Source organism: Eptatretus burgeri, chromosome 5 (genome assembly GCF_056783735.1).
Source record: "Eptatretus burgeri isolate ZD-2024b chromosome 5, Ebu_testis_v1, whole genome shotgun sequence".
Classification (NCBI taxonomy): Eukaryota; Metazoa; Chordata; class Myxini; order Myxiniformes; family Myxinidae; genus Eptatretus; species Eptatretus burgeri.
The window spans coordinates 74565300-74579474 of NC_140965.1; the positions used below are offsets into that span (position 1 = coordinate 74565300).

General features: G+C 43.3%; 1 protein-coding gene across 4 annotated transcripts in view; it reads right to left on the reverse strand.

Moving 5' to 3' along the window:
• Nucleotides 1-7297, reverse strand: part of XPR1 (xenotropic and polytropic retrovirus receptor 1) — a 183880-nt gene extending 176583 nt beyond the window's left edge. For 3 of the 4 annotated variants that reach the window (XM_085882431.1, XM_085882429.1, XM_085882428.1), the window contains exon 1: nucleotides 6991-7297. In XM_085882431.1, coding sequence (XP_085738557.1) covers nucleotides 6991-7059 — 69 coding nt within the window. In that variant the 5' untranslated portion in view covers nucleotides 7060-7297. The remainder of the gene's footprint in view (nucleotides 1-6990) is intronic. The other variant, XM_085882430.1, reaches the window with a different exon arrangement.
• Between the last annotated feature and the right edge of the window lie 6878 nt (nucleotides 7298-14175).

A 14175-nucleotide genomic window follows, 5' to 3' on the forward strand; every position in this document is an offset into this window, starting at 1 on the left:
AATCTCCACTCATGGCTCGCAGACTACCTCTCCTGTCGCAGTCAACGTGTGGCCCGAAATGGCGTTCTTTCATCCCCTCTTCCTGTCCAGGCTTGAGTTACTCAAGGTAGCGTCCTCGGCCCTATTCATTTTTCTGGTTTTCATCAATGATCTCTCCAACACTGGAAAATCCTCCATATCTCTTTGCTGATGACACCACCCTCTACCATACTATCTGTCATCCTTCAGATTGGCAAGCAGCAGCTTCTTCGCTCACTGCAGATCTGGGTAAAAATCACAAACTGGTCCAACACGTGGAACATGTCTTTCAATCCGGACAAATCTCACACTCTCACTCTCTCCGAAAGGACCGTTTAGAACCCCCCCCCCATCCACTTTCTCTCAACAATCCTCTCGAAGAAGTCCTTTCTTTCAAGATTCTGGGTCTCACGATCTGCCATGACCTTTCCTGGGAAAGCCACATTTCAAACCTCGCCTCCAAAGCCAGTCGCCGACTGGGAATCCTCCGTCGTGCAAAGTCCTTCCTCGGCCCTCTTGAGCTCCTGACCACTTACAAAGCTTTCGTCCACAGCCTGATGGAATACTGCTCTCCCATCTGGGCTGGTGCTCCTGCCTCCCACCTTTCTCGGCTTCACGCTGTGGAAACCAAGGCATTTCAGATCATTGGCATCTCCCGCAATGACGCCGAGTCTTTGGGCCTCTCACCCTCTAACCACAGGCCGGTCGGTGGTCTTTCTGTCTTCTACAGTCTCCTTTTCAGCCTCCCCCCCCTGCTCTCTCTGCGATTTGTCTCCACCACATTTCCGCAGGGCGCTCAAGGTCCGCAAACAACCTCCTTCAGGTAAAACTACCAAAATCATGAATCACTGCTCACAATCACTCTTTCCTTCCTCTTTTTTTCCAGCCTTTGGAATAAACTCCCTCACTCTATTCAATCACATTCTTCCATCCAGGCCTTCAAAACAGCTGTTCACCAACACGTCTTATCATCCCCCATCCAAATCCTAGATATTTTCGACCCCCGATAATCCACCTCCTTCAAAATCCCTGCGTTCCTTCCTGAAAGTCCCTGTAATGTCCATCTTGTATTCCCCATGTTCCCCACCCCATCCCTCTCCCTTCCACAGATCTCCTAATGTCTCTGATCCCCACTGTTTTGTTCTTCCCACTCCCGCCCCTCTTGTCTCATGCCCCCCTTGCTCTGCGTTGTGTGTTCGCTCTCACACGAGCCTCGACAAGGTATACAATATATATATATATATATATATATATATATATATATATATATATATATATATATATATATATATATATATATATATATATATATACACATATACATATATACATATTGTTGTGGTTGAGGAAATTTGCAAACCACCATTCAGGTCCCGTAGGTGAGATATCTCTGTAAGTAGATGTGTAGTTAGCCCCAAACCCGTTGTTTAGAGGGAATAAATGTGATTCATTCAGGCTGCAACCCTTTAAGATAGCCATTTTTCTGTTCTATCTTTATTTTGAACCAACCACGTCTCAACCGCCATCACACAACAACCACCAACCGCAACGCCGCTTCACAACAACAACGCCGCCAACAGCCACGACCTTTACCTTCACAACTCGCTCCCGCAAACATCGCATCACTGCCATTCCAAACGTCGCCATGGCCATGGACCAGCACTTTAAACCCTCCACCACCTTCGCCTCTCCTTCTGTGGCCATTCCCGCACCGCTTGTGGGCACCGAGCGTCAGGCTGTCCTGGCCTCGTGCGGGACGCGCGCCGAGCCGCGGGTGCAAATAGCGGCCTTTCCGAGGAGAATTCGGATCAGGAATGATACACGCCCACTTCTGATCCGTCCAATCAGCAAGCACGGGGCGGTTTGGCCCCACCTCCAGACGCGTCGGAGTAGAATCGATATATGCAAATTCGAGGATCAGGGGAGACTCACGCCCCTTTTTCTCCGTCCAATGGGCGAGCGTGGCTCCACCCCCGAGCTCGTTCTGATCCAGAAATTTGCATATGGGTTCTCCTGCCGGACTATAAAGCGCCGAGCGCGGGGCGAATTTAACGAGAGTTTGGGTCGGAGGGAGTTGGAGGCAGTCGGAGTTGGAGAAAAGGCGAGTTTGGGAAGAGTCAAGTCGGGTCTGGAGAGGAGAAGTCTGTTGGAGCTCGCAGTCTGTCGGGGAGCAGCAGAGAGAGGAAGCCTGGAACGCGGTCGAGGTGATTTGCTGCAGTCGGCTGAGGAGAATTGCGGAGGGGGTCGAATAGCTCGGGTCCGAGGCAAGGAAGACGGCGGTCGGCGACGAGGTCGCAGTGGAGTCGCTCGTCGCGGGACCCAAGCAAGCCAGCTATCCTCTTTCCCCAGAGCATTAACAATGCCCCCCTTTTTTCCCCCCGCGCTGAGATAGTGCGAAAAGGGGGCCCCGTTCCCACCCCACTCCAAGCAGTGCCAACGAAACCCACGGAGGAGCGCGGAGTCGGGGCGCCGCGACATTTGCGGCTCATCACAAGACACGGGTAGGATCCACCCGGTCTCGCGGCCCACAGGCCCCGTCTGTCCCCTTGTCTTTGAGGGTGGCCCTTTTCTTTTGCTTTTGAGTAAATGTGTTGTCGGCACCGTCTGTAAAGTAAAACTGTGTAAATGTTACCGTGTGCTCGCGTAGTCAGTAGTAGATCTGCATTGCTGTGTTTCTTTTGTAATATCTGCTTTTGGTGCATAATTAAATTGTTGTAATTGTATATGTGTGTTCTCTGTGTGCCGCGGAATAAATGTGAATTATGTTGAACAGTTTTCCCGTTTCGCTTCGTCTTTTCTTTAATTGAATGTCCATCTTGCTTCACGTAAAGGGTTGGTAGTGGGCTTAATACGCCCGATAATTAATCGGAACCGTCGAGGTCGACGATAACACCGCTCGGTTATCCCGATAGTACGGAACGGGTCGCTTAAGTGGCCCGTGTCCGGAGTCGACCTGCGGCGAGGTGCGATCGCCCGGTCTACCCTCCATGTGGGTAATTAGGTAGGTCGAATTTGGCGAACAACCCTATCCCACGCGGGGGGCCGATTGGCACGATCATGGTGAGGCCGAAAGGCCCACCCGTGACTAGTTCCCGGCGTTAGTCCGAGAGGGTCATGACAGAATTGTCCATCCGGTGGGCGACGTGCGAATTCGCAACAATGTATATATATATATATATATATATATATATATATATATATATATATATATATATATATATATATATATATATATATATATATATATATATATATATATATATATATATATATATATATATATATATATATATATATATATATATATATATATATATCCGGGCGTAGTGGCGTGCTCCTGTAATCCGGCTACTCGGAGGCTTGGGTTGGAGGATCGCTTGAGGATGGGTGCTCTGCACTGGGCCGCGCTATGAGAGGGTGTAGGGCAGCCCGGAATCATGGCGAAACCCAATCCATATCCCTGTGTCGTAAGAGGCGACCAGGGTTGCGTCAGGAAGGGCATCCGGCGTAAAACATGTGCCAAATCAGTATGCGGATCATAACGGATGATCCGCTGTGGCGACCCCTAACGGGAGCAGCCGAAAGACGAACAACAACAACAACATATATATATATATATATATATATATATATATATATATATATATATATATATATATATATATATATATATATATATATATATATATATATATAAAATAATAATTTTGGCTTCGAGAAGCAGTAAGGACAGCAAGCTTAATGTCCTACTAAAGGACTAGTTTCACTTTTTAATACGTAAACCCATGCAACATACCAAAGGCTTGTACTTCATGATAGATTACCAGGTTGGCAAACAAGCAAAGTTAAATATGCTCAACATCTCTCCATGCCTGGTGTTGGCTTAATGGTTAGAGTGGTGGGCTTGGGATCCTCGGATCGTGAGTTCAAATCCCACTCCGACTCAGATGTTGAATCAATACCAGGTGGGGTTGACTCTGCCTGTCATCCTTCCAAGGTCAGCAAAATGAGTGCCAGCTTGCTGGTATCCTGTGTCAGAGTGGTGACCCATCCAGGATGGTACCCAGTATCGAAGGAGACTGCTTAGGCAGCACAAACACTGTGCACAGAGTATGGTCCCAATGGATGGCTGGATGGATGGAACATCTCTCCCATACACAGGAACGGTGAAAGAACAGTTCCACTCAACTGCAGACCAGAAAACTCATTTCCAGTTGTAAGCAAAGGCAAAGCAATGATATAATCAAAGCTGCATCAAATATATTCTTGAACAGCCAAATGTCTGAGCAAAAGCTTGGATTCCATCTCATACACTCAACTTTAGAGAGGACAACCTACAGAAGGCAACGACATGGAGCAATCTTTACTTCCGACTAACGCTGCATGGCCAGATGGCGGCTGCCTGCCCTATCACACCCCAGCGCACCATGTCTCTTTCACTTGGTCCTGACCATTCCAGATAAAACAAGTTCCACTTGAACAAGCATTAATCGTGGTGTTGTGGGAAGTTGAAAACTCAAATTGAAACTGCAAGACAAACGCTCTCACAGAAGGAACGTCAATCTAGGTCTTCTTCCTCTTTCGTATGCAGCACATGGCTGCAGGTAGCATCATTTGCTGGAGACGCAACTGTGCTGCTGATGGTTCCCCCTGGAGGTTAAAGCAAGGATTTGTGATTTGTTAATAATGTCAGCGATAGCTCGCCTACTCTTCACGAGTAACACTGGGATCTTGTAACGTCCACCTGCCGATGCCAGCAGACAGGACGCAAAGTTTAACATCCATCTGAGGGACGAAACACACCGATTAAATTGCCCTGCCGGCCAAAACCTGCTTTAACCAGTTTAAAGCTGGCCCAACATAATCCAAACTAAACAGCTCAGAGGAGTGTGTGAATACCTCGAGGCCATCCTGCCAGCCCATCAACAGGTCAATATGTGTATAGCAAACAAACAAACAAAAAAAAAAAAACATAACCTCAGGAGCACCGACATCGAGCACCATGCCAAACAAATCTTCAAAACAGATAACACTTTTGAAAGGTCCACATTAATCATCCATTAAAGAACTGTAAAAGCAAGACTTCAAGACGACCACAAAGAAAGAAAATAAAAGTAGAAACACGAATTGCAAAGAATCCCTGGCAAACAATTTTTTGTTTTCCCACGATACACAAAACAGTTGCAAAACCAACGTTAAACACCAAACATCTCATCCTGGGGACATTTCTTCAACACTTCGAGTGTATTGAGGTGTGAAGAAATCAAGAGAAAAGCCACAAATCCATTCAATATGAAGAGAAACATTTTAATATCGAGTCTCATGCCATGAATACTTCATCTGGTGCATCTTGGGACTTGATCACGTGATTTGATGTATTCAATTCAATTATTACTTCCGCCACCGATGGTGGAAGGTGGTTGTTTCCCCCCCGTGTATGTGTGCAGGATATCTCAAAAAGTTGTGGACGGATTCGGATGAAACTTGGTGGGCAGGTTGGATGTGTGTGACAAGGACGAACGGTTTAAATTTTGGTGAAGATCCGGATACTAGAATTTCTAAAGTGATTCTTCACTATTGAGAGATATGGCCAAAAACGATATTGTACTGTACAGCATGATATTTCAAAAATATATTGGGCCCGATATGTTCTCGTGGATCAGGTATTGCGTGGCGGAGGTTTGCTTCTCTCTACATTTTAATTAACAAATAAATAAATAAATAAATAAATAAATGCTGTCACTCCGTTACAATCGTATAACAGTTCCAAGAGAATACACTTTAGTAACTCCTTAACTCTTACAATAGCAAAGACATATTACAATCTTATGTACACCATCTCAAGTAGCAATTTCAGTGGAGCCTACCATGAACATACTCCATCAGCATCACATGTAATCCCTCATCCAAATGGGGGAAATTTCAAACCCTGGATAGGTTGATCATTCACTGAACATAGGTCACGTGATGGAATGCATTACATGACAATGAGGATAGAAACCGCAACTTCCAGGAAAAGCTTCAAAACAATCACCAGACATACTCCCTTTACTTTGAGACCTCTTGAAAGAAAAATAAATAAATAGAGACAAAACCTTAAATTTATTACCAAATATAATCACAAAAAAACGGTTGAAGTTGCTTCAACCTGAAGGTTATTAGTCAGCACTTCAGGTCATTGTAACCCCGCCCCTCGTCCTCGTCCCTCCCCCCCACGCTGCCTACTCCTCGTCCCCGCCGGTCCTGGCCCCCACCCTCATCCCCCACCCACTCCTCGTCGTCGTCCACCCCCACTCCTCGTCCCCCCCCCCACGCTGCCTACTCCTCCTCCCCTTCCCTATTGTTCGACAATCACCGCGAACCGATTTAATCCTCGAATGCGAATCATGAGACGGCACACAAAGGTACAGATAACAATTGATTCCACAACAATCAGCATCGCTCTTCTTCAGCAATAAAAACTTTCGTCCGTCTGAAAGATTCGTCCCTCCCCTTTGAATCCCCGAGAAGTTTTGCCCGATCGCAGCTCGTCCGTTTGTGTACACCAACCGACCGACGTACGTACGTACGTACGTACACACGACGTCATAAAAAAATGAAAAAAATAAAAAAAATCTTGCATTTACTTTTCGTTTGCATTGTGAGGAATAAATAGCAACAACTTCACGTCGTCCGTTCGAGTAAAGCAGTCACGGCCACTTAATTAGTCATTTCCACAATGTCAATCAAATTGTTGCTCTCAACGTCATCGATACAATGTCACGTTTTTAAACTAATAAACTACACATTATACGGAGAGGATCGGGGGCTTCAGATAAGTAAATAAAAAGTATTTCACAACAACAGGAACTGAACGGAACTCTGCCGTTGCCGGGTCGCAGTCATTGCGGCCTAACGGTGTTTGCTTGTCGGCCGACGGACAACACGCGCTGCAAACCCCGGCGCGACGTGCCACCTCCCCCCGGGCCTCACCTCGTACTGGATGTACTGCTTGCGCCATTCCGGAGTGATGTGCGCCGTGAGATGCTCTGCGAACTTCATTGCTGCATGCTACTCTCGAGCACGATTCGCTCCTTCCGGCCTTCCCCGCGCGCACTTACGGCATTGCCTCGGTCTCGTCAACCCAACGTCACCTCCACCGCCTGACTGTCTTCCGACGACCAACGCGGATCGCCTTGGTGCCGTGTCGCTCGGCTCTGTGGAGCACTCGCTCGCTCGCTCGCTCACTCAATCATTCGCTCAATCATTCGCTCGCTCACTCGCTCAATCATTCGCTCGCTCACTCACTCACTCACTCATGGTTTCTGTGAACACAAAGACCACGCCCCCACTGACGTCAGGACCATCGTGTTCTCCCATTTTATCTGTGGAGCTGAAGAGATTTATCATCGTTTACTGATTATTCTTCCCTTGTACATGAAGAGATTTATCATCGTTTACTCTTATTCTTCCCTTGTACACGAAGAGATTTATCATCGTTTACTCTGATTCTTCCCTTGTACATGAAGAGATTTATCATCGTTTACTCTGATTCTTCCCTTGTACATGAAGAGATTTATCATCGTTTACTCTTATTCTTCCCTTGTACACGAAGAGATTTATCATCGTTTACTCTTATTCTTCCCTTGTACACGAAGAGATTTATCATCGTTTACTCTTATTCTTCCCTTGTACATGAAGAGATTTATCATCGTTTACTCTTATTCTTCCCTTGTACATGAAGAGATTTATCATCGTTTACTCTTATTCTTCCCTTGTACATGAAGAGATTTATCATCGTTTACTCTTATTCTTCCCTTGTACATGAAGAGATTTATCATCGTTTACTCTGATTCTTCCCTTGTACACGAAGAGATTTATCATCGTTTACTCTTATTCTTCCCTTGTACATGAAGAGATTTATCATCGTTTACTCTTATTCTTCCCTTGTACATGAAGAGATTTATCATCGTTTACTCTTATTCTTCCCTTGTACATGAAGAGATTTATCATCGTTTACTCTTATTCTTCCCTTGTACATGAAGAGATTTATCATCGTTTACTCTTATTCTTCCCTTGTACATGAAGAGATTTATCATCGTTTACTCTTATTCTTCCCTTGTACATGAAGAGATTTATCATCGTTTACTCTTATTCTTCCCTTGTACATGAAGAGATTTATCATCGTTTACTCTTATTCTTCCCTTGTACATGAAGAGATTTATCATCGTTTACTCTTATTCTTCCCTTGTACATGAAGAGATTTATCATCGTTTACTCTTATTCTTCCCTTGTACATGAAGAGATTTATCATCGTTTACTCTTATTCTACCCTTGTACATGAAGAGATTTATCATCGTTTACTCTGATTCTTCCCTTGTACATGAAGAGATTTATCATCGTTTACTCTTATTCTTCCCTTGTACACGAAGAGATTTATCATCGTTTACTCTTATTCTTCCCTTGTACACGAAGAGATTTATCATCGTTTACTCTTATTCTTCCCTTGTACACGAAGAGATTTATCATCGTTTACTCTTATTCTTCCCTTGTACATGAAGAGATTTATCATCGTTTACTCTTATTCTTCCCTTGTACATGAAGAGATTTATCATCGTTTACTCTGATTCTTCCCTTGTACATGAAGAGATTTATCATCGTTTACTCTGATTCTTCCCTTGTACATGAAGAGATTTATCATCGTTTACTCTGATTCTTCCCTTGTACATGAAGAGATTTATCATCGTTTACTCTGATTCTTCCCTTGTACATGAAGAGATTTATCATCGTTTACTCTGATTCTTCCCTTGTACATGAAGAGATTTATCATCGTTTACTCTTATTCTTCCCTTGTACATGAAGAGATTTATCATCGTTTACTCTGATTCTTCCCTTGTACATGAAGAGATTTATCATCGTTTACTCTGATTCTTCCCTTGTACATGAAGAGATTTATCATCGTTTACTCTGATTCTTCCCTTGTACATGAAGAGATTTATCATCGTTTACTCTTATTCTTCCCTTGTACACGAACAGATTTATCATCGTTTACTCTTATTCTTCCCTTGTACATGAAGAGATTTATCATCGTTTACTCTTATTCTTCCCTTGTACACGAAGAGATTTATCATCGTTTACTCTTATTCTTCCCTTGTACACGAAGAGATTTATCATCGTTTACTCTTATTCTTCCCTTGTACATGAAGAGATTTATCATCGTTTACTCTTATTCTTCCCTTGTACATGAAGAGATTTATCATCGTTTACTCTTATATTTCCCTTGTACATGAAGAGATTTATCATCGTTTACTCTTATTCTTCCCTTGTACATGAAGAGATTTATCATCGTTTACTCTTATTCTTCCCTTGTACATGAAGAGATTTATCATCGTTTAATCTTATTCTTCCCTTGTACATGAAGAGATTTATCATCGTTTACTCTTATTCTTCCCTTGTATACGAAGAGATTTATCATCGTTTACTCTTATTCTTCCCTTGTACATGAAGAGATTTATCATCGTTTACTCTTATTCTACCCTTGTACATGAAGAGATTTATCATCGTTTACTCTGATTCTTCCCTTGTACATGAAGAGATTTATCATCGTTTACTCTTATTCTTCCCTTGTACATGAAGAGATTTATCATCGTTTACTCTGATTCTTCCCTTGTACATGAAGAGATTTATCATCGTTTACTCTTATTCTTCCCTTGTACATGAAGAGATTTATCATCGTTTACTCTTATTCTTCCCTTGTACATGAAGAGATTTATCATCGTTTACTCTGATTCTTCCCTTGTACATGAAGAGATTTATCATCGTTTACTCTGATTCTTCCCTTGTACATGAAGAGATTTATCATCGTTTACTCTTATTCTTCCCTTTTACACGAAGAGATTTGTCATCGTTTACTCTTATTCTTCCCTTGTACATGAAGAGATTTATCATCGTTTACTCTGATTCTTCCCTTGTACACAAAGAGATTTATCATCGTTTACTCTTATTCTTCCCTTGTACACGAAGAGATTTATCATCGTTTTCTCTCATCTATCTATAATTGCAGCAGTGTGTGTGTGTGTGTGTGTGTGTGTGTGTGTGTGTGTGTGTGTGTGTGTGTGTGTGTGTGTGTGTGTGTGTGTGTGTGTGTGTGTGTGTGTGTGTGTGTGTGTGTGTCTGCTGTTTCTCGACAACCACTGGTCCGATCTAATTAAAACTTGCCAGGTATATTGCTGGGGCCCTGTGGATGTGCCTTTTCAAGGTTTGATATTAATCGGACAAGTAGTTCCCAAGTTATGGCCATTTATTTACCAAACCAATGACAGTCAGGACACGGTGCTATGACGTCACGAATGACGTTACAAGTCATATTCTTCTTTTTCTTTGCACGTATCACAATTGACGTCACAATTCTTCTTCTTCGTTTGATATGACGCCACAATTGACGCTGGGGACCTGAGTATGTGCCTTTTAAAGGTTTGATATCGTTCTTCTTCATCCGTTTCAGCTGTTTCCCAAGTGTTTCCAAAGTTATGGCCATTTATGATACGGTTGGTCCGATCTAATTGAAACAATGGCCCAATCCAGTCGTCGTTTATGAGAGCGAAGGAACGAAGCTCCGCGTCGTGCACACGCTATGGAATCGGACGAAGCACGAGCTGCTTGCTTGACACGCGACGCTACGCACGTGACAAGGCGTCATGCAGCTGAAACGGATGAAGCACGAGCTGCTCGCTCGGCAGACAACACTGGACGTGGGGCAAGGCGTCGTGCAGCTGAAACGGATGGAGAATGAACTGCTCGCTTGGCAGGCCATGCATGTACGGCCACACACGTACGGGCACACATGTACGGGCACGCGAGAGCGAAGGAACGGCCTGTGTGGTTGTTGTTTCTGGCACGTGGTTTGAAAGTTATTTTGTTTTTTTTTGCACGCACGTACGGGCCCGCACTAGTTTTATAAAACAGCGACACCAAATGAATAAATGCACACTCTTTTCGATAAATATTCGTGAACTCATGAGACAGCAATTAATTTACAATGGTTCGAGTTTTTATATGAACACGTCGTGAACGGCTCGGCTTGTCATTTGGAGGGGAAAAACAGAAGAAATGTTTGAATGTTTGGGAACCAAGCACACAGATGACTCACTTGCATACAAATTGCCGAAAGCTTTGTTCACAACAGTGCACACAAATGTGGCTACTGATATCGCATGCAGATACAGGATGCGGATTCGGCATAAGGCACTCGGATATGGATACTGATACCACATGCAGATACGGAATTTCGAACTTGGATGTCGAGGGTAGAAGCGATGCGTATTCACCCCTCATTACTGTGCTGATACATGTATTCCTCTGGTAGGGTTGGGACTTCAATGGATGATTTGCCCAGAGTACTGTATTTCCAATGCTGACTTGGACTGGTTGACCGTTTTTGCATTGACTGCTTTTTCAGGTAGTGAGTTCCAGTTGTTGATGCTTCTGACTGAGAATACGTAATGCATTCTGCCTCAGTCTGGTTCTACAGTGGTATTTCCTAATTTTCTGTCTGTGAACTTTGGTTATCAACCTCTCATCCATCTCGAAGAATTTCATGACCTCCAGGTTATCAAACTTCTTGGCAATTTTGAAGACTTAGATGAATCTACCCTTTGTCTTCTCCAGGCTAGTGCTGGTAATTTCAGAGCTATCAGTCTGTCTGAGTATTCTAGATGTCATAAATCCAGGTATTAATGTGGTAGCTCTTTGTTGTACTTTCTCCATCACAGAGAAGATTTATCACTGTGTGTGATAAATCAATTGACGTCACTCCTCGTCGTCCGTCCTCACTTGAGTAAACTCACTTGAGCAATGCCAGGTCTGAGCTATAGTACTTAATATGTGGAGCCTTTGTAACTGTTTAGCCAGAAGCGCCTTTTTCGAATACTGTATACTTTCATATATCATCCGAGTGATGTCTGTGCTTGCCCCACTATTTTCATCCCCACTCCACTCCTTTTACCCCCTTCCTCCAGTGAATATAACATGAGAACAAGTCTGAAGACGACGATGGTTCACGAGCGGTATTTGACGATGTAGATTGTTTCAGAAGTCAAGGATGAGACAATGTGATAATGTTTGACCAAGTTATAAAAATGATCAACATGATGTGGTACGAGTGATCATTAGCTGCAAAATGTCAAAAACCCGGTTTCGTTCAACAACTTTAAAAATCTTACCTTTGCATAACCTTTAAAGGTCCCAAAACAATGTTGTGGACATTAAAATAAGGAAACAGGATACGTGCTATAGCTTAATGGAGTTAGTTCGTTGAAGAAGGTCAAAAACCCGGTTCGATTCCCACAACTTTGAAAATTTGACCTTTGTGAACTTTAAAGGTCAAAGGTCAAGGATTATGACCTTTGGTGCAAAACTTCCTCTGGAACATTCCAGGAACAATATAACGTCATATAGGCTATGTGGCATTTCGCACTCCTCGGATTATTCATACTTTGATGAAATCAGCATAAAAACAAACTTGAAAGGGGCGCCACGGGCAAGGTGTTCAAGATAGAGCAAAATGGTTTCAAGACTTACGGTGGGGAATGACCTCAAGATTATGCATAAAAAATATTGTCATCCTAGCTCTCAAAGTTTGGGCGGTCATCTGATTTTTGTCAAAATTCGAAATTTTCTAAGTTCATGACCTTGTGACCTTGACCTTGACCTTGGGACTAAAATGAAAAATCGAGCTCCGTGTGGCTATGTAGGTGCCATTGGGCTAACCAAATACCGAAACCCCTGCCAGATTCGACAACCTCCTCGGAGAAGATGGATTTTTATGTCAAAATTGCAATTTTCTAAGTTTATGACCTTGTGACCTTGACCTTGACCTTGGGATGAAAATGAAAAATCGAGCTCTGTGGGGCTATGCAGGTGCCATTGGGCTAACCAAATACCGAAACCCCTGCCAGATTCGACAAACCCCTCTGAGAACAAAAAATTTTAATGTCAAAATCGCAATTTTCTAAGTTCGTGACCTTGTGACCTTGAGCTTGGGACGAAAATGAAAAATCGAGCTCCGTGGAGCTATGCAGGTGCCATTGAGCTAACCAAATACCAAAACCCCTGTCAGATTCGACAAACCCCCTAGGAGAAGATGCAAATTGAAATCGGCTACCCCCTAAAAACACGTTTTTTGCCCGTGGCTCCACCCATAATGGGCGGACCACGCCCATTTTCAGGAAAACACAACTTGATCATGATATAAACCTCCCACCAAAATTTCATCAGGATCAGATCAAAACCCACGGAGCTATGCTCGGGACAGACAGACAGACAGACACACAACAATAACAAATATAGTGGTCACTTATATTTTTCGTGAACCAATTATATTTTTCGTGAAAATATTTTTTCGTGAACTAATTATATTTTTCGTGAAAATATTTTTTCATGAACCAATAACACTTCATACACATAAACAGATTTGATAATGCACAAACAGATGGTTTAAAACACAACAGCAGCCCCTTCTGGGTGAATCGGATATCACACATTCTCTCCTTCACAGTCATCATGGACAATGGCTGACAGTATAAAAGGGACATTCTTGATTGATAGCCATTTAAAATGATGCGGACACCCTCCTAAGGACTTTTTCACTGTACCAATCCCTCATGAGTCATGACGATCACAACAGTGGTTGTACAGGTCGCCATGTCTGCTCACGTTGACCACTTTTGACTGGTAGTTCCTGGCTCAGGCTCCTTGATCATGTTCTCTCACCACCACCATCCTTCAATCAGGTCTGATTCTTCTTGTTTATTGTGTTTTCGTTTTAATATTTACGTCGCCAGTTTTTATTCCTTGAGCTTCCCTTGTTGGCCGATATTATAATTAGTGATTGTCATTGATTATATATTTATTGTTTCATTACCTGTGCCACTGAAGGTGGATGTAGGTCATGTTTTCACCCCTGTCTGTTTGTGAGTAGGATAGCTCAAAACGTTGTGGACAGATTTGGACGAGATTTGGTGGGCAGGTGGGGTGTGGAACAAGGACGAATTGATTCGATTTTGATGAGGATCCGGTCATTTTTTAAATTGCCCATCCCCCGCACAGTGGAAGAAGGGGTTTTGCAATCACTTCTGTCTGTCTGTCCGGTCCTTAACTTTTTTTACCATTTGAGCTTTT